The 26870-nt window shown below is 37.3% G+C and overlaps 1 protein-coding gene across 5 annotated transcripts; it reads right to left on the minus strand.

Moving 5' to 3' along the window:
* Nucleotides 1-371: 371 nt before the first annotated feature.
* On the minus strand, nucleotides 372-26867 carry NEDD1 (NEDD1 gamma-tubulin ring complex targeting factor). 5 transcript variants are annotated; one of them, XM_075057794.1, is made up of 15 exons: nucleotides 26731-26867; nucleotides 25461-25604; nucleotides 23447-23541; nucleotides 21886-22002; nucleotides 20545-20685; nucleotides 13002-13231; nucleotides 11645-11846; nucleotides 10513-10699; nucleotides 8128-8259; nucleotides 7880-7927; nucleotides 7189-7412; nucleotides 6281-6437; nucleotides 5824-5980; nucleotides 3429-3495; nucleotides 372-2722 (listed from the first exon to the last, which is right to left on the minus strand). In XM_075057794.1, exons 2-15 carry the CDS (start codon nucleotides 25594-25596, stop codon nucleotides 2618-2620), a joined length of 1998 nt encoding a protein of 665 aa, XP_074913895.1. In that variant the 5' UTR covers nucleotides 25597-25604; nucleotides 26731-26867; the 3' UTR covers nucleotides 372-2617. The 5 variants fall into 5 exon arrangements, with proteins under 5 accessions (XP_074913895.1, XP_074913891.1, XP_074913892.1 ...); XM_075057790.1 differs by having other exon boundaries at nucleotides 26777-26796; XM_075057791.1 differs by lacking the exon at nucleotides 26731-26867 and adding an exon at nucleotides 26564-26579.
* Between the last annotated feature and the right edge of the window lie 3 nt (nucleotides 26868-26870).

Genomic DNA, 26870 nt, shown 5'->3' on the forward strand with positions numbered 1-26870 from the left:
TTACGAAGATGCAGGATCTCCGACTCACCAGGAGCTTTAGGTGACAAGATAATTCCCCCTACCCAAAACATCTGCTTGAACATTATTTTTAGCTATGAACATGATCCCTCTGTCATGACTGTAACAGTTTCCAAGTTGGAAGGAGGAACTGTACATCTGTTCTTTACTCCAGAAGCATGATGTAATATGAACATTTCTGTGAAAATGATTTGATAGTCGACATGAAGCCACAGAGACAGGAAAAAAAAAAAGAGATATTATTGAAGAATTTTAGGTAGATCCCTAAATATTCTTTGGATCAGGCACTTGCCTGCTGAGGCAGAACAATCACAATATAGATTATTCTTTTTAATAAGTAGGTCACCACAGCATTTTTTTTCCTCAAAAAGGATAAAACAAGCTTTATTTTAACATACAAATCAGCTTTGTGTACAAGGCAAAAACATACCCCTGTAGTGATAGGCATATTGGGTCTCCACAGAGCATGTGTAGCCACTTGCGCTACAGTAATCCTGAGATATGGGAAAAAGCCCTAAAAACCTTTAAAAAAAGGCCAAAATACCTCCTTTTAATCACTTTTGCTATAATCACCTCCATTTGGGAATTAAGAAAAACATTATACAGCTCTGAGTCAAGAAAACAAATTATCTACAAGCCAAATACCCAAGATACTTGTCTAATTCCCTGCTGTCATCTGGGTATACTAGCAAGAGCACTTGGTAACAAATCAAGAGATGCAAATATGCAAGGTTACTTCATTAACACTGCAAAGCATGTAGAAGAACGGCAAGATATTTTTGCAACCGTCAACACTATTGTCTTCACGAACTGTGCGGTCAATGTGTCAAGCTTACACATCCTACAAACTTTTATAAGTTCTCTACCTTGTGTGTCAAGTTACTAAAAAAAAAATTTAACTTACTTTGCTTCCTTTCACCATGAAGTTATATGTGATATAGAAATATTTTTAAAAGCTTATAAAAGCAGCAGAACTGCACACATTTAAAGTCCTGCCCCTAATATCAAAGACTACTTGAACACCCTCATTTTGCTACAAGATTGTATTTACCATTAACCAACGTGAAAAAAAAGAAACAGTCTCTTATTAGAAAAAACAGTTAAAGATAGGGAAAAGGTATAGATAGGGGGTTTTTTTAGTTTTACAATGTATAAAAATAAGTTACACTACATATTATGGCTTTCTCATTTAGGAGAAGAGTGCCATCATGGATTTAAACACTATATGTTGGAACTAATTAACTCACCGTGTTCTCAGACTTTCCTTGTTTGAGTTCTACGTGAAAAGAAACAACCAACTATTAGTGGGAAAATTAAGAAGCCTCCAAACAATTTAAATAGTAAGAAGCACTTGTAGAAGTTTTTCAGAGAAATTTTTAATTTAATTTAAAATTTTAATTTAATTTTTAAATTAATTTAAAATTGAAGTTTTCATTTAATTTAATCCCTTGGCACAAATAAAGGCCAAGCCAAACCTGCCATGAGCTTCAGCAGAGTCAGGACTTCATACTGAGCTTAATTTCAAAAATGTTTACATACCAGTATCATACCATTATGCTAGTGAAGCAATGATTTCTCTTTACTGTTTGCTATGTTAATCATACAACTAAGATACTAGTTAGATTTGGTATGCAGCTATCTCAAAGCTACAATAACGCTAAACCAACAAGATTCAAAACCACAACACAACTGCTCAATATTAGGTGTTGTTCACTACGAATAAAAAGGAAGGGGTGGTGGGGGGGTGCAAAAGATGCTTGAGTCAAAGATCGAAAGAGCGCATTTACACAATGCTATATTATTAATGGCTAAGTACACTTACATTTTGAAGTCTACAGTTGCATTCAAATTGGACAAGTTATGACAAAATTCAAATATGTGTAAATAAAAAGAATTCTAGTTTCATAGCTAAAGTTGTAACAAAAGTCTCATCGTGCAGTTGAAGTAGCATTTGCAACAAAGTTCACAGCAGACAAGCGCAAATTTCAGACTTACAAATATAGTAAGAAAGATCATGGCACTGAATTTTGGAATATTTTCAAGCTCTAGTTTTACTCAGGATTGAAGAGTTGCCAGTTGAACGAAGTTAACTGAATACTGTACTTCCCAGCTCCTTATAAACAAGGCTTCACGTCATGCAGAAGATGAGCTTTCTCTCCCCTTTTTCTCCAAGAAAAGTATCCAAAAGGCAAGCTACAGTGATTGTTTCTGACAGCAGTAAAATAAAGCAGCAGATAAAGAAGTAGGCATATAAAAAAATTCTTACAGAAAAAGGCATCCGTCCTGGTTTGATTTTGTTTACAAAAAGGCACTTCACATATTGCTAAAACTCTGATAATGTACTTATCCTTTTAGTTTTTCTGTTAGAAGGATGTATTTCAAGGCAGTTAGCATAAGTATGCAAATATTCTTTATACAGTGTTTATCTGTTACAAATTTTATAATTACATATAGTATCTTACACCATTTAGAAGAAAAGATCCATGTTCAAAATAATAGCAGGTCTTCATAAAATACTTCAGTGATGAGGGATGATCTGTCTTAAGCAACACACCACCTGTAGTGAGTTCATGCTAATAAGAATAGCAGTGTAAATCTTTCAGAAGTGAGTCCTCAGTCTTTTGTTTTCCTCTCGTAGTCTCTCAATTTCAGCTACTAAGCTTTCATTTACGGAATATCTTTCAAGTAAAGCGTGCATTTCATTCTAGAGAAAAGAAGAAGGTCCCAATCAGTAGCTATAAAGTTAATTATTCCAGTTTTATCCTATCCATTTTCATATCCCTTTTGAAAATTAAATAACCTAGATAACGCTGTTTTTAAAAACTTTTGACAAGAAAACCGAGATTATTTTTTTTTTATGCTGACATACAGTATTTTGATCATTAATACATTAGTGAATATTTTATCAAAGGATATTTTGCACTTCTTCAGGATGAGAATCTACTAATGCAGGTTCCATTAAGATGTTCAGTACTGAGAAAAGGTCTTTTTAATGCAGATCAAAAGAACAAAGATTCATAAAAAGGTGAAGTTAAAGAACACAGAACACAGTTCAGTATGCACGCAGTACCTATAAGTGAAGCTTTCTATTTGAATTCCATCTATCTCCTCCTTACCCCAGCTCTTGTTCCTTTCCAAAGAACAGCTGAATTTGTTTCCCTTTTGTCTTTTTATAACTCCCGAAATACGGAATTCATGATATCTACCCAATGCATATGTTCCCTTTACTTCTCAAGCATAAAACAGTTTAACAGATTCCAACTCATAGTTTCCCCCTCCTTCACATCTAATCCTCCCTTTCTTGCTCTTAATAAGCAAAATTGACCTTCAGTTTTGAGAGAAGTTAGCATGCCTTGGTATTACTAAAAATGAAAACCAAATGTATTTCCCACCATGCTCTTTGTACATACCAACTGCACATGGAACTGCTTGATCATCTCCACTTGCAAATTCACAATATCTCGATGGCATGCTTCTCTGGGGGAAGAATTGTATAAGGACAGTCCTTAGTTTTATTTAGGAAGCTGTAATTCTCTCCAATCTTCAGCACCCAGAACTTGACAATTCCTCACCTTCATGACATTGTGAAATATGAGTCTAAAAACCCTCAAGCCATGAAACATACTCCTCTACCACTTGTCTTCTGGAATGCTTTTGTTACGACATTGACTTTCATAAGTACCATTTTTTCAGTGTATAAAGAGACAGGATTTTTTCTGTTTAGAAATATAAATACTGATAAAAATGGCAATATCAAGATTTTTTTTCACTTGCAAGCTGTAAACTTCTCTCATTTTTACTATTCAAAGCTGATTTTCAGTCCCTTGATCACAAGTACCAAAGAAAGATATTTATCTGTAACTGAAGATGCAGCTTTTCAGTACATCACTTTCAGCACTTTTTTGTAAGAGGGCCCAAAACATCAACTGTGATAAATGACATGTTATCCTCAAGCCCACAGAATGCTCCAGGTTAATCTACATAAGATGCAGTGGCAGAGCTGTCCATGAATTGATATGAATTTGTCAATTCACGGACAACTATTCCACATGACAAGAACCAAGCCTGGAAATACTCTCTGAACACTACACTAATACAAAGTGTTCCAGATGCTGAGGAAGAACAAGGAGAACAGCCCACAGAAAAGCAGGCAAGCTCCCATGCTCTTCCTGAACGGCACATCACAGTGCAACTGTCTGAGACTGAACACTGTGCTATGGGTACCAACGACCTGAGAAATAAGGCATTTCTTAAGTAAGGTTTTATTTCATTCTCCTTTCCTAAAACATATAGCAAACCCAAAGGGAATATATTCCTCACTTTCTATTTCCACAGGTTACTGTGCTTCAGAACTCCTATTGGAGGCAAACAATCTTCCAGTATATCGAGCATAGATGCCAGCTGGCAGCTTAGAAACCCAAAGATGTAGGTTATCTCCCAAAGACAGGAAGTTCAAGCAACAAGCAGCTTTTTGGAAACAAATGAGTTATATGCCTCCTGGTCCTTTTCTCAGGTCCTCATTTTTTCCCCATTACTTGAAGAGGAATGATTTCAGGCAAGAATGGTAAAATCCTTTCCTCCGATTCCAGAGGGTGAAAGGTATTTTTATCAATGAGAAGCTTGCAATGGCTCCCTTCTCTCTTACTGACTTCAGTACAATCCATCTTTTACATTCAGTTTGAATGTATCCACAATTTACAACTGGGAAAAGGGCCAGCAGAGCCTTCCAGCCACTCCAAGAAGTGTGGGCCAGAAGAGAAACACCATCTCTGAGGCTCCAGATCTGAGATACTAGAAGCACAAGACTGACAAGCACACCTCCCAACACTGGGATGCCTGAACGCAGACTTTAAAGAAAACACATCTGCAATCCATAGAGTGCACTTTAAGTCATGTGAAAGTTACGGGTTTTAATCAGATGTGCGATTATCGCCAAAAAATCCTAGGGGAGCTTTACTATATTGTATTCTTATTTAAAGACATTTAATAACATTCAATGTCTTTTTCTGTTGGCAGATACAGAACAGCCATAGCACACAGACCTGCTAAGCTAGTTTTGCATTGGTTTTTGTCATCAAGTCAGCAACACCTTCCCTGCCCAGCAATCCTTTTCCCCTCCACCATTGCCATCAACCTACTTAATCTTAAACATGGGTTCAGAAGTGATCCCATAGATACAACTCCCTCAACTGCTCCATCCCCTTCAAACTCCACTCTAAATCCATGCTAATTTGACTTACTTCTTTCATGACAAGTGGAATGTTAGTTAGGTATCCACAAACACAAAGTATTCTGACACCAACTATCATTTACAGCACAGACATTATTTTAATGTAAAGCTTCACCAGTAGAAATACATACAGTATTTCACCTTACATATGCCAAGCTAACAACAATCAAAGCAAATACAAGTCAACCGTCTAGGTCAAACTCTCCACAATGTCAACTTTAAAAGAAATTTCTCCTGCTGTGACAGGGGATGAGCGGGGAGGGAAACAATCAGCACAAGGCTTCAGGAAAGCAGTAAGGACCTCATTATACAGATAAATTTACCATCCGAGAAGTATTCAAACACTCATTCTGAAAACATGTTAGCAAAGCCATGCATTAACAGCCCTCAGAGACATCAGTCTAATTAGTCATTCAGAGCTATTAAAAATAGTTTCATACCTAGATTTCCAAGATTAGGGCTATTAATGGTGTCATTTCCTAACGCAAGTAGAAATTTGTTAAAGCAGATGCTAAGATTTCTTACTAAGAAAACATGCCATTGAAAACAAAAACGTTCTGCATGAATACCAGTACCTGAAGTCATCCATTGTTTCTTGTATCATATTCTGGATGAAGTTTATTTGGATTGATGTCAGAGGTGCATTTGGTCTGCTACTCCCAATGGTTTCTACTATTTTTTCTGACAATGAACTGGCCACTCCAGCAGTGACAGGTGATGTTACCTTTGGACCTTTACAATTAAAAATAAATAATTTTTTTTACAAAATCAGTGTAATGGAGTACAAGAGGGTTTTTTTATTTGTCTTGAGCCTTGTCAATATTTTATCTCAAACACCATCTAGTAAAAAAAAAATAATTAGATTTAGAATGAGTCTTTTCAGAGGCAATTAGAGATGTTTTAGGAGGGCTAACTGGATTTACAGAAGAATCAAGACTGGATGTTCTGTTTTAATGCTAAGGCCATTTTATCAGGTTTCACATCAGTTCACAATCAATCACGCCTAAAACTGAGCCAAAATGATCAACTTACTTGTTGAGGTAGTACCATTCACTGGTAGATCATATGCAGGATGAGCCTGAATATTCTTCACTAGTCTCTCATTTGTATCAAGAGCCTTTACAGCAGTGGATGGTGGTGGAGGACTTAAAGTTACAGATTCTGCACTTGATGAGCTTGATTTTGAAAGCTGACAATAAAAATAATAATTTAAAAAAAAAAAAAGGAAGGTGAACTCTACTTATTACAATTATCTAATTGCACTTGAAGGCTAAGTTTTCAGGAATGCACTTTCAAACACTTTTGGTTTTAGGAATCTACTCACAAACATATGTTTTTCATTTCTTAGCAAGACATCTTAAAAACCGATTGCTAAAATATTCAAAATTGCCTAAGTGTGCTGACACAGAAAGGAGCGCAAAAGGCATGGGCCTCTTAGTTTTCATATCAAACATTTTGTGGTGAAGTTACAAACATCATTCCTAGCAAACTCAGACTTCTCAAAAGCAATACAACAGGAGATATGGTCTCAGCAGAAGCCTATCAAAGGTATCTCAAGAAGGAAGAAAAGAGAGAGATGAAGGATAGGGAAAGAAGAGGGTTGAATTGACCTAATAAGCAACAAACAATCATACTGGTGCAACCGACTAATTATCATTCTTGATTTACTAGAAAAATAAAAATATTCCTCAGGCTAGCCCGGTTTTGTTCCTGTGAACTTTTGTAACCTGAGCTTACTTAAGAGAAACATAACATTTATCTTGCATTGGTGAAGGCCGATGCGCTTAAACTGAACAACATTTTACAGACTTGTGTCAATAGTGTGAACAGAGCTGCAAAATAAGATTAGCTGAGACACTATTAAGGATTTTTCCTTCAAGTAGTAGTATTCTGTCAAGATTCTAAGACGACCATTCATAACAAGAATTAGTATAGTATACCTGCTTTAAGGCTTCTTTAGATTCTTGTTTTCCAAGATTTATTTTCTTAGTGTCAGTCTCTGAATGTTCTTCCTCTTCCTTAATTGGAGATCCCACAAGCGCATGTAACGGGCTAGACCGTACTGGTTGTGCGCTACTGCCCACTGGGCTTCTTTTTACTGGAAAGGCAGTGGGGAGCTGTGGGAGAAAATCCAAACCCAAAAGGTAGGGCTGAAAATCCAGACCTAAAATGAAAAGGGAAAGGTGAAACATGCAGGACAAAAAACAAGCACACACATCAAATCAAACCCATACTGAAAACACCTGTACACCCACACAAAACAAATAAACAACACAACAACAACAAAAATCACTCAAAAATGCACCCCACAAAAACTAAATCCTTAAATCCAACTTACCCTGTCGCTGTCCTTATTAAAGTAATAAACCATGAAAAGCCTCTATATATCACTATAAATTGCATAAAGGAAAAACAAAATCACTTCAGGACGATACTCTTGATTTCCTGTTACCGTGTTGTGTCTTACCACCTCAATGTGTTAGACAATTTCCAGAAAACTTCGTTTCTTTCAGTGTCTGCTTTCATTGCTTGTTTATTTTCAATAGTACAACAAAATTAGCATGTAAGAACTAGCATAGGCCTCCAAAGGCCTACCACTGATGAAGAAAAGTGTACTGAAAGTCTGTTTACCATCTCCTTTTCCTTGAGGATCTTCATTCGCTTTACTTGCAATAATATCTACAAAATACCAGAACACAGACAAACTAAGTGTTTATTTAATGAAACCTACATCAATATTCGTATCATTGCATCAAGTTCATAATCAAAGACAAATTAAAATACCAAGTAGGTACAGCGGTTGGTAACACACAAATGTCAACATATCGTGCTACATGCAGATAAATGATGCTTTACAAATTTCAGTATTGGTAACTTACCATCTCTGACTGGAGAAAACACATCTCCTAAACTACTTCGACCCAAACCATCAAAATTATTTAAATCAGCACTTTTCCCATGATCTGTTTCTTTAGATGGAATCACATCCAAGCTGCCACTATGGGGAAAGCCTTAAAAGGACAGTAACATTCAGTTAGTAATTGACATTTTGGGAAAATAACGTACATTATACCTAAACAATCTCACAGCCAGTATGATGCCTGGTAAGTCCAGCAAGCACTTTAGAACCTTCTACAGATTCCAGTCAGAGGGTCAACTTCAGCTTCCTCATTTGGGCTGTCAATGCAGGTGAATATAACTAAAAGCTAAGATACTTACTAACAAAAATAAGATACACTTGGATCCCTTTCCTCTTTTTAAAAAGAAGAGTTGTCAAACTGGAGAATGCACTCATTTTCAGAAAAATCTACATAATGGATGCAGCAAATTTATAGTGTATCAGCTGAAATGAAAACTAGTGAATGCACCTTCTACTAAGAAAGTAACCACATTCAGATGATGAAAATTTAAACCACTGTTCATAAAACCTGTCCCTACTTCTCTATGTGGGATTACTTGTTCAAGTGATCCAAATGTGACTGTGTGGATGGCTACAATTCATCATGTCCAAGTATTTACATAAACTGGAACTTGAGTCATGTTTAATATTTCACTTTTAAATGTATTAATATATCACATTTTCCACACCTTCAGATAGATCAGTTGTGACATAGACATAGGATGGCACTTGCTAGTTAAGTAAATACTTGGCGTACTGAGTCAAACTAGAAGTACAGTATCAACCTGTGCCAGAATCTACAAAGGATCTACACAGAAAAAGCATAATATAAAATAGAGCAAAATGTCTTTTGTATATTTTTACCCATTCCCCATAATCTAGATGTAATAAGTACCTAAACCAGAGGATGACTGTTAAATAGAAGTTTATGGGAAGCCAGCTCGAAGTACATCCAAACTTCTCATCACACCCTGACTCCATTTATTCTTTTGTACTTTAAAACACCTGTGACAAAAAGCCCCAGACCATTTATAAGCTGTATGAACAGATTTTTTTTTTGTTTTAAATATGCTATCAGATCACTTTACTGAATGCCCCTTATTTCTCTGAAGTTAAACCCCATAATCACGGTCTAGAAGAGCTTCCTCAGAACAAATGTAGCTTGTGGTCTCTCATCCATTCCCATTTTTAAGTTTAAAGACCGTACCTTCTGAAGTATACAGAGGTCTTTACTTCTAAAGTGAACACTCAGTTTAATGAAAAATATTTGGTTTACTTGGTAAGCCTTTATTTTCTTAAAACATTTATTTATGATGCATGGTCCTGTTTAATGGCCGTTACCCCTTACATCTTCAAATAAAGATAATAAATCATATTTTAATTGAAATAAAATTTTCCACACCATTCAGTAATGTTGATTAGCAACACTTCTTGCATACATAGGAAGCATTCTACTTCACCTTGTACTTCACTGCATACCCAGGGGAGGTCATTAATACACATCTCTATGAACTGCAGTGGCTTATTGCCTAATTACTGTTGCTAAATGTATTTCTCCTTATTTAAAAAAGGAGGGGAAAAGTGCTCTTGCATTAAAACGGCTTCAGGATTCTTTTTCAAGAATCAAACTAACAGTGTTACTGATTCGACCATATTTTCAGAACCCCTGAATTAAATAAAATTTTAAAAGTACATTTCATATAGTGGCAGAATTTTAGAATAACGCTCAGAATTCTTATAAAGAACTTGTTAATTTCAGAAGCGTAAATAGCAAGTACAGTTATACAACTAATCATACTTGCAACTATATTTAACATCTTTCCTACCATGTGATATTGGAATCATGCCTCACACAAAAACACAGTTCAGTTCTTGCTTGGGTTTTTGGACTAGGGGTTTTTTTCTGTGTTTTGTTTGGTTGGGGTTTTTTTAGGTAAGGTCTGTTACTTCTGTTTATTAAAAGAATTACAAACCATTAGCTCTGCACTCCTTACAGACATTGTATCAGAAAATACATTATGTACATAAGGACAATCTACAGGAAGTCAGAAAGCAAGAGACAGCCCCACGATATCACCATAGAGTTTTCTCCTTTAAATACACACTTTTACTTCAAGTCCAGAATTTTAGATTTCATGTGTCTAAAGCTTGTAGTAGGACCCAATTCACTTCTCACAGTTTCATATCTAATGCAGTAGGGGAGGAAAAAGAAGGTGCAGATGTGCACACACGAACATGCAGTTCTTCCAAAGAAATTCCCTTCCCTCAGTGAAATTTTTATACTGTAATGGTCAAGATACGAAATATTCCTTCCATCTTTTATGTTATGCCAAGTATGATTATAAGAGGAGGAAGAAGACACTACCTGTTTTCTCCTGAAGAACATCTCCTCCCTTATTCTCATTTGGCAATGTCAGATGAGATGAAACTGTTGCTGATGCTTGAGAGGCAATGTTTTTGATGCCAGGATTTTGAATTCCTCCAAGATTACTACCAGCTTTTACTTCTACTCTTTTGGAAGCAGGTTTATTTGAAGAACCTGTAAGGTTAGACTGAAGAAAAAATAGAACAAATTAAGAGAAGTTTTATTTTTACTTTTAGCTGAAGGAATAATAAGCCAATATTCTTTCTGTTTCAGAATACTAGAAAAAAAAATACAGTTCAGGTTGCAAAGGTTGCCTAGGAGATATGCCTTTACAAATATTTAAAAAAGTATCTTAATGTAACTTCAAAGAACATGGGAAACATCTGTATTATTATATGAATACTGTGTGGACCTGCAAAAGAATACCAACAGAACTTAAGGTACCAATGGAGTGACCTGGCACAAACCAATTTTGATCCTAGGCTTAGGCACAGGAAAAATAAGAGATTACATTATCAGGAGCTCCAAATTGTAAAGCAATAGTCAACCACTAACAGCAAGTGTGTTAGAAGAGGAGGAAAGTCCCAGAACGGTGAAGAATCCACTTCAAAGGTTCTCTCCTTCTCCACTGAATGGACACGTGGGATTTCTGGATACAGTAGAGCCTAATTAAGTCTTGGAAGAACCTGTTAAGCCTTTATTATTTAATCAACTTCTCCACCATTTATATGTGCCTGCAAAAGGCCATATATAAGACCATGCAAAACACCTCAAGACGGGCAGCTCTGTGTCTTCCCCTTAAGTGGATGGGCCATTACAGACCTTTCTGCTACTGCCTACAAATGAATCTAAGGTGCCACAAACTGATCTGCAATGGCAGCACATTCACACCAGGAAACTTAAGACTGAAGTTTCACTCATTTCTATACTGAGGCTGGGCACGGGACAATTCCACAATAAAATGTCCTAAAATGGCACTTAAGACTGAGCAGTTTATAATTTCTATGTTGGTATGAACCATTTTTGTTGGCATCTATAATGCTTAGAAACTGAATGCTAACATTTTTTTAGAACTTAATGCTTTGCCTTCATTAATCTGCATATTGAGCAATAAAAAGGAATATTTTTTTACCTTGGAAAAAGTGCTACTGAACTGAAGACGTATGCATTTCACACAGCCTTTGTGAGCAATTACTGTTTTCACTGGTGATGTCAGTTGTCTTAAGTCATACTGGCAGATTTTTCCTCGGGAACATCCTATAGCCAAAGTAGTACCATCAGGCATGAAGTCTACTGTTGTCAGAGGAAAATCAGCTACTATTGTTGTCAGTAACCTTCAAACAGGAGAAAGGTGAGGATAAAGAAGCTTTTAGGGTTCAAAAGTTAGACTTTTCAAAACAGAGTTATCTAAAAAACAAATATAAAAGCTTTCATAATTCAGCTACAGGTCAGTAGTTCCACTTCTCCAGTCCAAGTAACCAGTGGATTAGGCTTATATAATCACAGAATATCTCAAGTTGGAAGAAACCCATGAGGATCATTGAGTTCAACTCCCTGCTCCTTGCAGGACTACCTAAAAACTAAAACTATGTGACTGAAAGCATCATCTAGGTGCTCCTTGAAATCTGACAGGCTTGGAGCCATGCCCACTTCCGTGGGGAGCCTGTTCCAGTATACTAAGTGTTTATGCTTAAATTAAAGACTGTATATGGTCAAAAAGATTTCAACAGGACAGGATCAAATTGCCTCATAACAGCAGTTCTGGCACCTAAATTATTTACTAGTATCATCATTTCCAGCAGCAATCATACTACATACACATGCTGTAGTTTCCCAAGCCTATCAACTCTAACTTTCCCACAAATCTAGGAAGAACTTCAGGTCCTAGTTTGCATCCTTCTGCTCCACCCCTCCAAACTAGAGCCAGACTCCTGCTTCTATTCAGCTAAAGCGAAAGCACAGCTCGCACTAGAACCAAATTCCCATGAAACCACTTGCCATCCTACCCTCTTACTACACAGTCCCATCACCTACACCCCATACTTTCTGCTTTTTCAGCCAATGCTCTCCCATATTTAAGGCTCACTATCTCAGCAGCTGTGTCTCGTACGTTGAACTAGAAAAGCAGACAAGCTAAGCTCAGGTGGGTGCAGGTCCCCACAGGCTGCATTGCTCCTTACAGAAGCCAATTGCTCTGTATCAACAAGAAAAGCCCACACACAAGCACTTGGGAGAGGTCACTCATACGTAGCACCTCAATTAGTTCCCATATGCCTTGGGTTTTTTGATTGTTCATCTGGTTTGGTTTGTTTGTTAAATAAAAAAGCAAAATGGACCTTGGCACGGGTTCTCCGTTAGTGATATGCCACCACTTCAACCATTCTGAATGTGGTCTGAATTAAATGCTTCATGTCATAGTTAGGCATGCTCTTTCAGTTTATAAAAACCAAATAAGGATCCTATAAAATCAAAGTCTTTAAAATACTCACTTTTTACTTGAAGTGTCATAGAGAATAATTCTTTTATCCAAACCTACAGTTACAAGCAGCAGCTTATTGACTGGAGAAAAGCAGATTTCTGAAGCTGGTGCTTTATGAGTATTTTCAAAATTATGATATGGGTTCTGGCTATTTACATCCCATAGAGTTACATTTCCACTGTCAGAAACACTGCCCAGCAAGGATTTCTTAAAGGTTGAATATTTCAAGTGTCGAATAGGCTGCAAAACAGACATAAAAAATGAATTGTAGTACCACTATTAAACACCATATTAATTTATTTTATAAACATACACACCACATCAGGAATACAGATGTTACACTAAGTTAAAGTAGTTTACACAGGCTAGCCACTCTAAAAAAAAAAAGAGTAAAAAAAAAAGGTCATTTCACATTACAATGCCATTTTTGCTGTCAGGGGGCAGACTTTTTGTTTCTTCTAGAGAAGTTTCTTGGTTTGTCAGCAAGTATCATGCCATCATACCCACTACAAAAAAAAAGACCACGCCACACCTAAAATCGAAGGAGTGAAAAGCTACATTATTTCACTCATTGGCCTCCTGCCAAGAATGTTACACTTAATTCCCCTCCACTGATTTTAAGTAGTTGGATATAAGGCAATTTGATAAGACACACAGACTCCAGAGTTATGCAAGTATGCAAGTCCTGCAGAAGAAGACTTCACCCTGAGAGCTAGGACCACAGAAGAGGGTAATATGGCTGGTTTATCACAGGCAGCCTTGCTATCGCAGAACCATGTAATACAGGAACTTAATTTGCCTTTCAGAAGCAGGTAAGTATTTTGTTTCCACCATCTTGCTTCAGAGGATGTTTCAGAACCTATCTGCTCTAATACTAAATCACAATACTCAATTTCCAGATTAATTTTGTTGATGACCCATTTGCACTAATTCACCTCCCTGACAACAACACCCTTACACTCAAAATGTTTCTGAACTCCCTAGTGCTGCTTTTCCCTGTTTTAATAAACAGCCACCTCACCTTCTTTCAGGCTTATTTTGCTATAAACAATAAGCAAGACTCAGTTTCCTAAGACTGTTTTTTCAGTACCATCACAGTTTCTTTGTAACTCTCCTAGCTTGAATCTTTCCTGAATATGGACAACCAGAATCTTGTATCATCATAAAACAATTTTGCTACTGCCTTACAAAGGCAGTAACACTTCATCCATTTTATACTTATCCTGACCTATCCTAGACTGCATTTTCTTTTTTGTGATCCAGCCTGTTTTGGTTGCTCATTGCCATTTTATGATCAAGAAGCCCAAGTCATTCTTTCCCTTGGGAATTTTCAAATCCTAGTCCAATACAAAAAGCCTCACTTGTGACCTAAGCCTGGTACCTTGATTTCTATACTATCATTGTTGTTCTCAGATCTATTATTTCAATGATTTTTAGATAGTCACAGTCGTCTCTTACAGGCAATACCTTCCAACTGTGTCTCATCATAGTTCTACTTCTCATATCATAACCATTACTGAAAATATTAAACAAGATTAACTACTGATAACCCAAACAAATACTGTTCTTTCAATATTACCCGTCTTCTTTCCTACAGCCTATTTCTTACACATCCTCAAATCCTTTCTAAACCTCCATCTTCTCTAATATTTTCTCACAAGGCACTGAATCAAGTGCTTTACTCAAGTCCAGACAGATGAGAGCCATTACATTTTATTTGTCTGAAAATGCTCTCAAAAAGCTATTATGTTATTCTAGTGTAATCCACAACACAATGCACTGTACTGGATTTTTATCCTATTTCTCTCTTTCACTTCATTTCAATGGAGATATTTGTTGGTTCATATGCCTCCAACGTCATTTCTAGCACTTGTATTGCATGTCTCACTGGAAGCCTAATTGCTCCACAAAGAAGCAGCACGCTCAACTGCATATTCAAACAGGACAGAAGATGACTGTTTACAATTAATATGGTCCTCTAACTGGATACAATGGAGACATTTTTATCAGCATTTTTCAGTTTATTTACATTGAAGCTGCTATTCCTGATTGTCTCAATATTTCTTTTTTCAATTACATACATGAGCTACAAGGGAAACATGCCTGCTCCTCAGTTATCTCACTTCTTCACCTCCAGATACCTTCCTTACTGCCCTGGCATCTGCTCATGGTCCATTTTCTCCCTCCTCTGTTCTCCTGCCCACCACAATTACTCTCTCCTAGCTCTCCTCAAACATCCTTTGCTATTCTGCCAAGTCTCCCATTTTCTTTTCTCATTTTTCCTTCCACTCTCACAGGCCCAAGGCTAGTTCTCAACTGTTTTTTCATATATATACCTTCCTCATATTACATCTGTTCCCCACTTCTCATTGAAGTCACGGCGCTTCCTCAGAGCAGCTTCACAGTTTAATTTCAGGTTGCCGACGAAGGAGGTGTGAGGTGTGGAGAAAATCCTATTCACTCCTCACTTTCACTGAATTAGGTTAGCAACAAACTTCACTTGCAACAATGCAATTGTTAGATCAGACTCAAGGAATGGAAGCACCTAAATCTGTGCACGCTTTTATGAGACAGCCAAATGCATCATATTGGCGTCCCTGACAGTATGCTACATGTCCAAGTTTCAAATTCTTGCCCAGACAGCTGGAGGCACGAAAGAACCTCATTTCTGAAAGGCTGCTTGACAAGACAAAACCAAAACATTTCTCCTCCCAGAGTGAGTCACTTAAATTTGAAGTTTTCTACAGAAAATACTTTACCTGAGAAACATCTAGGTGAAAAAATATAGGCTTAAGCTTCGCACAGTTAGAAAGAGCAGACAACCAAGCCTCATATGGGAAAGCATCAAGGATTAAGATGCAGGTGGTCAAACTACATCACTTGCAATAAGTCTTAGCTACATTTTCCTTGTTTCCCACCCCATCCATAATCAAAGAGCAAATTAGAAACTGTATTTTCAAATGAGATTAGGCATTCTGTCTTTATCTTTAAAATGTTGACTTTACATGAACTTTATAGCAAAACAAACAAAAAACCAACATGCTATCCAGCATTCACTGGAGTGAAGTTAAAATACACATACGACCACTAAGAAATCTGACAAGTATACACAGAAAAATATCTTTTTTGTGACCCAGTGCTGCAAGGGAACGGGACTCCCTGTACAGGAAGAGATGAACTTTTACACTTGATCAGATGTTGGAGCTATTTAGTCCTACACAGTATGAATGAAAGTGTTCGATACTGAAGTTCTGAAAAAGGTAAAAGGGACCCCTCCTCACCCACCACAAGAGACGGATCCAGGATAATCTAATGCGAGGAATAAGTCTCTTCCAATCAGTTAAAACCAAAACTTATCTCCTTTATAATATTCCTTTTGTTGTAATTCTCAAGTTACTTTTCCAGCCTTCTCCTTCTGATTACATTTATTGCCAAAGACAATGCTAAAAATCAAAAATCATGATGATCAACTGTGTGTTCAGAGAAAATTTGTTTTTGTTTGTTATGTTTACATCACTGAACATTATTGTTTAAATGTGTATCCCTTTGTGTTGTTATTTAAGAGGTTTTCTATTTTCTTCAGTTCCTTTCTTTTCTCTTTACCAGACTTCTTACCGACTTCTAACCCCTCTGTACCTCTGTCAATCCTAATTCTGTAAACATTTTTGAGCTGTCATACATAATATTCTAGATCAGATTCTATCATCTATTTTTAATTTCAATACATGTTTCTTTATCTTATTTCTTATATTTTCTAATGTTTTTGTCTATCTTAGTGACAAGAAACTAACACGTAGTCAGTCTTCACCAAATAGTCTTTAAAAAAAAGTCAATTTTTGCTTGGCATGATGAAGTCACACAGAACTTTGGTACACTCCTAGTCAGGTTTTTCCCCTGAAGAAGCTGAACTTCATTTGTCATTTCCTGTCCCTTTTCTTAAGTTACAGTTTAGAAAAAAAAGTTCTGTTACTCGGATTTTGAACACTAAGGCCTCCAACCCAGCCTAGCTGAAAACAGCCCCAATACAGTTCCTTGGCCTTTGTACTGCCAGCAATAGGAATCCCAAGCCTAAAATAGGCACACAACCCACACGGTTTAACTGCAAGGTTTACTAGTTACAAGAAAAAAAATTAGCTAAGGATGTGGGAGACAAGTTAAACATTGGTACTTTTCTGAAAAGAAGCCCGAGAATGTTTACAGATTACAATTTCATCCACAAAATCAAACGGCAAAGGCGTAGGACATGTTTCACCGGGAAAAATCTGACTAGGCAAGCTTAAGTATCTTACCTGAATTGGATCTAGGGCAATATTTAAGATACTTGCTTTATTTTAAGTCAGCATAGCTGTTCACTAGGTGAAACTCAAATATGCATAAATAAATGTCTGAATGGAAGCGGGAAGGGGTCATTCGTTTTCTAATTATTTTAGTCATTAATACTAAACTCATTTCAAGATTGTTAGGAATGATGCAATTATTTGGAAAGAGTCATGTTTTGGAACTAATCTGTCAAAATTGAACAAAAAAAAAAAAAAGAGGCAAATATTAAGAGGTAGTGAAACTTGCTTCAGAAGTACAACTCCTGATGATCTCTGGAAATTCTGCACACAGAGAACTACCAGAAAACACATTTAGCGCAAAGTGCTGAACCCACAAAGAGAAAATTAAGTCCTCTTTGGAACACTTTACCAGTCAGTGTAGCACAAAAAGCCATATACATCTTTTTGCCTTCACAGTGATTGGAGTAGATTTTCTGTAGAAAATAAAAGTACATTTTATCTTTAAGCTTCACAATAAGACAGCTGAAGAAGGAACAGTGCACTTCAGAAAATGGTTGGTCTGTTGCTGAGAAGGACTAGCTACACTTAAGGCCTTTCACCAATGGAAAGCAAGAGAAAAGCCCAAAACTAAACCAAAAGTAGTCTAGCATCATTGATTACCTTATTTAAAGATAGTACAGTTTCTTAATCTCCTTTATACCTCGGTGAGCCTTATAAGTGAGAAGGCGGATGTAAACACAGTTGATAGTCTTCAGCTTTTAAAGCTATTTCACTATATGGAGTGACCAGAACTCATCACACTTCTCTACAAATTAGCCAGCTGTTCAAACAACTAAACTAAATCCTGTTGCTAAGAGAACAGCACCAGGCAGTGAAGACTTGAACAAACATTATGTTTCGAAACAAACCTTAATTCATCTTCACAACAGCAAGCAGATAAGAATCTGGTAGTCTAAATGAATACCAACAGCAAAGACAAATTATGGGATCTGCAAACAGCTCTGTGCAAGAACTCAACTCTAATAAAGCACAAAGGTGTTTCTAAAACAAAATCAATTAATAGAATATAGGCCAAAACTCACATGAAAAGAAAATTGTTTATAGTCACAGAAAACACTGCAACCTTGGGCTCTTCTACTACTTGTAGAGTCTATACAATATCAGAAATTAACTGGCAAGGAAACTACATTCCACCATGCTCAAACAGAGACAAGCTAAATTTTATAAGGTTAGCTTGACCTCACATTCCCCAGTTGTTAAAAAAGTTACTAGGGAGTGGTGACCCTTACTAAGCCAGACAGCCAGTGCCAGGATCAAGCAGGACAATACACTGTGTATCTATTCAAGCTTACTCTTCAAAAACCGGGCCCCTAAACTATAAATCGAGTAAAGGCTTTTTAAATTTAAACAGAATTACACAAGTCTTCAGATATTTGCTTGACTGCACAATTAATCCTGCAATTCTCTACAAGTACCAGTTAAAACTCAAAACCAAAAATAAAGCTACTTTTGCACATAAGAGCAAAGATAATTTTTAGGATATAAGATAAGCTGATAAACTGGGACATACAAGTAGTCATCCCAGTACACAATTACAACTCGATTCCATTTTAAATTAAGGCTGCAATCAAATAACTGCCCCCCTTTAGAAAATGTTACAGGCCCTTTAGAAAGTGAACAGTAGCTCTGTGCTTGCAATTACTTTGATTTAACACTTCAGATATCCTTATCCATCTTAAAGGTCAATCAGCTTTGCAGCAGACCTCTTGATTTCATCTGCCAAAATAGCTATTCACTGCATCACTTATTCCTAATCACTTTTTGGTGGAAAGACTTGAATATATCAAACAGGTTGATGCAAATCATCCTCATAAGAATTTTTTCATCTTCCAATTAACTAGCAACATAGCCCCCACTCTGGATATTCACCTCAGCTGTGTAATCCAGCCATGGATATTCCTGTACCTCCTGCCTCACATCCACATTTTTCATAAGATCATAACAATCAAATCAGAAAAATGAACCGACTATATAGATGGATTTTTAAGATCAAATCAGGTATGAAGTACAATTTTGCTTCAATATAAGTATGAGACTATGGTGATGGATCAAAGACACTGCAGCACCCAAGAGCAGAGACAGTTTGAATTTAACAGAGATTTTTCAACAGAAAGTATACCACAATTCCCGTGATGCTATAAAGTTGTAAGAGATTCTTCATCAAGTTATATTGTTCATGCTAGACAGGAGAATAATTTAACTTTATACTCTATCTGCAATCTAGGACTGAAAAAGCTGCTGCAGTAACAGAAAATGAGGGAGTCACAACTTCAGTATTCCCTGCAATATTAAAGGTCAGGTTTAGGACCAAAGCAATGGTTCTGCATCCCCTAGGCAGCTCTTATCACTGTAAAAATGACTCAGTAAAAAATAAAAGAAGGCCTAGAACGCAAACACTTGGCTGTGCCTAAGACAACATTCACACTAAGAATGCGCACTGGAACTTCCAATGGGACAACACAGCTCATTTACTACTGCAGATGCCCTTATATCAGGGGAATTCCCCTAGTGATACTCACTAATTCTCCAGTACCTTCTGAGTCTACAAGAAGGAATTCCAGTGGAAAAACCCTACCAAGGCCCTTAAGTAGCACATATGGTTTGTGTTTGTCTTTTGCACAGTTTTCCTTCAAACTAGTTATCCAAAATCTTGCCTAAACACCTAAGTAGGTAATATAAACTCTCATTGCTTTTCAGTTTGAGCAGCTGCGCAATTTTTATCTCCAGATTAAATAAATTTATTATTTCCAAATGCAGGCTTATATACACCCCTACCGTACAGATGGCTCTGTTCAGGTGAACATTTGATTACTTTGGGTAAGTCAGAACACAGGCTACATGGTCTTTGTTCTTAGCAACAATATACATTGAGTTGTGCATTGAAATCCTGCTCTGGTTTGTAAAGCCAACTAGTTTTTGTTCAGTTTTAAGATGTGTAGAAGTTTGTTCTTGAGGAACCAGAGTCTACAAAGTGAAATTTGCTGTAACCTGTACATAAGTAAAGGTACTTGAGAAATTTGTATTTCAATGTTACCTATTGTTTAAGACTAGAATACACACACTGGTCTAGTTTTTTCCTTTCTGTAACTGCACTCTTAAAAATTAAGAGGAAACAGATTAACAAACTTAAAAGCTCTTGATACGTACTTTCAATTTCTAAACACTGTGAACTAAAGCTTCATACCTGAAAGGAACTTAATACAGATAGCCTACCTGACGGCTGCCATAACCAAAGGGAGTACTTGATAAATTGGTGGTAACACTGTGTAGGATAATTTCACCACTCAAAGATCCAGAAGCAACGTAGCAATCATTCCAATTATACGTAATACACGTGACTTCATCTTTATGATCCTGTGGGGGAGAGAGGTTAGAGGGAGAGGGTTAAAGACATTCAGGATAACCATATTCCTTCCTAATCCGTGCTTTTGCAGAAAATTTCAGTTTGATGGTTTTTTTTCTGACCAGCTGTAACATTTAAAAAGATTATTTAAGAGTTATTATGGAATATCCCAGAAAATAGCAGCAGAACACACTGAAGATCAGCCATTATATTTTAACCACTGTGTGATTCTTTTCAGAAGATTGTTTTAATAAATTAGTAAAGATGATGCTGTAATTATATATAATATTTTAATGAGAGAACCATAGAGGCATCTACCACAGCTGTCATTAAAGTTATTTTAAAAGTAAAGTCTTCCAGAAATCAGTGATATTTGAATAGACTTTCTGTGAATCTGATGTACTACTGCCAACTTCCCCTTCTGTCACTTTTACCATTAACACCTATAATTACCAAATAGCTTTTTAGTATAGTCATTTGCAGTGATGATATTGTGTTTACTGAATATACAGGGGAAGACAATCAAGCACTCCTAGCCCAAAAAAGGAGAAAAAGATATTTAAAGTATTGTATTAGCTACTTAGCAGTTTTGTTTCAAACTGTAACTTTAAAAGTCCAAGAAAAAAAGAATAAATCAAAGCTAAAGTTTTATAGCCTCTTTAACAGTGATCCTAAGTAAGGGCAAATCATCTACTGAAGGCATCGTGGAAATATACTAGAACATCCTAAGTTTTGTGCATCACAACAAGGTTTTAGAGAATTCATACTGGATCAGTTAGAAGACAACAACCATGTCTCAGTTTTGCATAACATTAGTTCTACTACAATATTCTACAAATACAAAAGTGTCTTGTTTGACATGTCGGAAACAGCAATTATCTGAAATGCTGCCCCTGGAAAAAATCCCCATCAGATAGTATCAATGCAAATTCACAAAATAAGAAGCCTATTCTGAAAATTTAAACATACTTTATTATAGAATTGTACTCCGTAGACATCAAGTTAAGTATGCTTGCTAAATTAAATTTGCTATTTACAGCACATAAAGAACGCAAACTTGAACAAGACATACATGTGTGCTAGCTCCTATCTGTGAACTTGATCCTACAGATACATGACTTAGAGAAAGTTTGTTTGTTTTGGGTTTTTTTACAGTTGGCAGCAAAACCTGTAACTCATGAAAGCTACAGCTCTTCCTCAGACAAACTTACCTTAAGGCTACGGTAAACCCTTCTGGATTTCAGATCCCAGATATTAACTGTGTTATCAAGGCCTCCACTCGCAATATATGAAGAACTAGAATTCAAGCTCACACATGTCTGTTTTGCCTGATGGCGAAGGGGAAAAAAAGGTATGTTAAAGATAATGCAGGGATTTATTCAAATCTACTTAAAAGCATATTGATGTGTTTTCATCTTTGTTAACACAAATAGTCCCACTGACCAATGGAACCATTGCTACACTACAGTCAAAAGGCATTTAAAATCCAATCTAGTTTGGACATATGTTTAATAGACTTTAAGATCTAAATACATTAATTAAGAAACTCTCAAATGCTCACATCTTCCCATTCCAAATTTTTTTAGCGCCTTTTCCTTCCATATGCATTTTTCCTTTAAATTATAGCTCCCTAAAGTGCAATCATAGACTTCTATTCAGGTACTGAGTTTTAAAAAGAAAATGCTAAGTTTAGAAAAAAACTCCTTAAAAGAAAATCAAGAAGTTGTCTGAGTCATGTACTTCACATTCCCTAAACATTACAAAGAATATTATAGCAGCAAACCTCATAATTCGGTAAAGTGATTCTTTTTAAAATAATCACTGAAGTACCAGCTTTTGAAAAAAATGTCAATCTTAATGATAGATCTACATCGAGGACAAATTATTATTCAGTTCTATCATGTTGAAAATTCACTTTTAAGTTCCTGAGATTTGAACTAAGAAAAAACAAGTCCATCTAATTATTGACATGGAAAAATTGGAAATGATTGCATCAGTTACAGATCAGATTTAGTGAAATCTCCAGGACAAGCACTTCACCTTTGAAAGTGTTTGCTTCAGCAACCTAAAAGCTGGGTTTGAACACCTTTTCTGAAAATTTCCAGTCCAAATTAGCATTACAATAGCTATCCAAGGAGAATAATTAGAATGGTTTAGAACACTAGCAAATCATTCAAACAACCACGACAAGAGACTCTTCTAAAACTAAGTCCAGCTTTCTGAAGAGTTTATAGTGCCACGCTTCCACTTAACAGGAAAAAAACCCTGATCATAACAGAAGTGCTACTATTTCACATATTTCCAGAAGCTACTGTGTGTGCACTCCAAGAACAACCTTTAGATAGACTTTTAAGTTTTTCAATGTACAATGCACATGCATGCATAATATTGATAATTCAAGGTGGAAAATGAAGTTCAGACTTGAGCTCTGTTCCATCGCCTACACATTAGATCAAGTTCAAACCACTGCCAGCCTTGGGCTATCACACTGTGGCTCAACAGGCAAATTCCCCTAGCAGAAAGCTACCAGCATCAGAGGCTAGTACAACCGCATTTGTATTCTCTTACTGGTAGAACTATTTCAAAACCACTATTCCCTTCACTCTTTATATGTATTTAACTATGCACAAAAAAATGTTTTTACATACATGTCATAACTCTAACAACAGTAAAATTAAATTGACCCCAATATGCAGAACAGATGTAATACAAACAGTACACAAGGTGGAGTGTGGGGGGGTAAAAACAGGGACCAGCATTACTCATACTTACTCCTTCAGCTATTTCAAAGAGCGGAACAGGTTTACTTTTACAGCTTGAAACAACTATTTTATCACCAGCAGCAGAAGCAGTGGCCAGGTATCTATCTTAGTCACAAGTTATGGACCATAATTGTATTATACTGGTGATTAATAAAAGCAACAGTAAGTTTCCCCTACCAAACAGAAGACAGATTGGCTAAACAGTCTAAAGCACTGTACCTTGAAGGGACCTAGAAATAGAAACATAAAGCTATTTTCCAAGCTTTCATTAAAAAGCTCTTGCATTAACTACAGCCCTTACTTCCCAATACAAGGAAAAGCAATTTCCTTCAGAGAGAAGAGAAGAAATATCTGGCAGATATTATTTAAGAGCTCTTCACCACTAAGGCAGCTTATCTGCTCTACAATTTTGTTTCCCCACCACTCCCAAGTAAGAGCCCCATTTATCACTAAAGTTCAAAGGAATGTCTGTTGCTGTTAGCAGACTATAGATTTAAAGAACCTGTTGGTGACAAACATTAAACTATTTCACTATATAGTTTCTCAAGTACAATGAATGTTTGCTAATTTGTCTCCCTCTGTACTGGGGGGGGGAGAAAAACAAAACGCCCAGAAAGAACCTTTTATGACACCAGCTCCCTCAAAGTGCTAAGAAAAGCCTTCAATACAGAAGTACAGAGCAGGGACACTGCCTCTGCACCCCCAACAAACGAATCAAGTAATCATTTAGATCCATGTCCTGTATGTCTTCAGGACAATGCTCATTGTGATTTTATAGTTGTTTATTTAAGAATACAGGTTAATTGGCTGGACTTAACACTAAAGAACTGGTAGGCAGATTAGTGCTTGCTATTTCTTTCATTATTTTAAGGCATCATTTTAGCTTATAGAATTATGCAGTACCAAACCCAATGCTCTACCCCTAACAAACATTCAAAAGCATATAGGAGTAAGATAGTTCATTGTTGCAGTTTTGGGGGATGGAGAGGAGACTAGGCAGAAGAAAGCATCACAAGACAGACTGTCTATTGCTAAAGTTTACTAAACAACACATATAAGTGTATGTATGTATAAAAATACTATATCTGTGCTTCAACTTCTTTGCAAGCTCCATATCTAAAACATTCATTTGTGCTCTAATTATTTCAACTTTTCTCTCTTACATCCACTTATTTGCAGACTTAGAGGACAGAGATTCAGAACTTGCAGGACCTAATCGTTAGGTGCCAGCATCTTGTCCTTCTTTTACATCAAGATCAGACATCACTGCCTGTTCCCATGACAGTCAAGCTGTTCACCTGACAGTCCGTTGTTTTCATGAAATTTCTCATATATTTACCTAACACCTAGCACCTCATATCACTATTCTGTAATAGGCTTCCAAGAGAGCAGTGAAAGGTCTAAACAGGCCAGATACATTTTCATGCATAAATCACCACCATCCTATGGATGTTTTCCTACACATCCAACACAGTTGTGCTTCCTCTGTAAATGCTACAAACAGCGCAAAGAAAACCAGGGCCTACAGAGAAAGAGGTAAGTGTACACTATCAAAGACTATCAGAATCAATAAGAAGCTGTTCAAGGAAAACAAACAATCAAATCTTTCATTACAGTTTTCCGCTCTACACTATGTATAGAACTTTACTACACGAGCAATCGTTTTGTTCAACCTTGTCAGTAAATTAAGCACTGCCTTGAAAGTGAATATTGTAATCAACTATCAAAGAAACAAATGAGTAAGCTTTACAGTTGGTAGGCAATTCAAGCGTATCATAATCATTAAAAAAGTGTTAGCCTCCTAAAGGAAGAGAAGCTTCTTCAGAAGCATTTACCAGCATGAGTTCATTTTGTAAATCACTTCAACAGAGAACCACAACGTTTTCTTCACAATACATACAAATCTTTTTATACAAGACTTCAAAACTGTATCAGGCCTGTGATTTACAGACACTTTAATAAAAAAAATTCACTGAAATTTTCCAGAACGCCCACAAAAGTATGGCTGAAACTGTAAAGGATACTATTGCTGGCCCAACATAGTGAGCTGACTGGATGCGGGGGCGTGTGTGGGTTGAACTGCTCCACCACAGTTAGAGATGAGGAATCCCATATTTTAACGTCATCTCCTGATGAAGCAAAACGTATGCTTTCCTGCATGGCTGCACCTGTTTTTGCAAAAATAAATAAAAAATGAAAATACATATAAATAAAAAGTAAAAATATACAACAAGCAGCTTCACAAGTGAAAAATAATTTCCCGTATACAATTTAATATTGTTTTCTTGATAACAGGGACATTTAATTGGAGAGTTACACAATTAATACCGTTCAGCTGAATATACTACTGAAAGCAGCAGACACTCCACACTTTTGTTACTTGAATTCTTGCAGGAAAGGTATACTTTCCTTTTCACAAAGGAAAAGCCAGCCCGTCTACGGTATCAAGAGACTAAAATGATGCTTGTATCTCCACAGTTTACAGCTGCCTAACAGGAAGCCGAGAGCATCTCAGGGACTCATTTCCCACCAGCAGATGGAGATACACAAACCAGAATCAAACCGACTGTGGGGAGGGGAAGGCTGAAAGTTTGGAGCTAAAGGACTCACTTCAGCGTTTATCTCACCGCCTTAAAGGAGTCATCCGAGAATCCTTTAAACTAAACCTTTAACAGAAGAACACGAGCGACAATGAGTCACCTTTCAACGCAACTTCCACAACATTAAAAAACCAAAAAGACCACCAAGGTACTACCATTTGTTTGGACCGACACCGTTTTAAGAGTTAAAACGAGGCTAATCGATTCCAGGTGTGTAAAGTTTATTTTCAACTTTTAACTCCGGGTAATTTTAAACCAGCAACAAACAAGGACTCAAAAGGCTTTCCTTCACCTGAAAGCAGAACCACCCTTTAGCCAAAAGTTTCCGGGACGCTTCCACACAGCTTTGGGCCACGAACTCTCACTGCCGAGAACGTCTGAGAGGCGCACGACACTGAACAAAACTCCCCGGGACGCTCAAGTTCCACAACCGCCTCCCTCAGCCGTTACCCAAGACCATGAGCCCTCGGAGCTGCTCCCCGCTCCTTCCCCACTCCTCCCGCCTCTCACGGGCCTTCTCTCCCCACCTTCCGCCCCGGAGGCCGCGGGACGAGCCGCTCTCCGCGCCCCACGGCACCGACAACCGCCCGGCCCCGCGCTCCCGCTCAAGGCGGGACCCCGCTACGGGGGCCGGCCGCCCCCCCCCCCCCCGCGTTCCGGGCTCTCCCTCCACCGCCGACCGCCGTTAACCCACCTAACCGGGGCGGGCGGCGGGCCGAGCCCGAGCCCCTTCCCCTCACCGGGCCACCGGCGCCTCCTGAGGGATCGGGGCCCCTCCTCAGGCGCCGGCCACCGCGATTGGCCGAGACCTTCCTGCTCTCAGTTCTCGACGGG

This window comes from Buteo buteo, chromosome 26 (assembly GCF_964188355.1).
Source record: "Buteo buteo chromosome 26, bButBut1.hap1.1, whole genome shotgun sequence".
Lineage (NCBI taxonomy): Eukaryota > Metazoa > Chordata > Aves > Accipitriformes > Accipitridae > Buteo > Buteo buteo.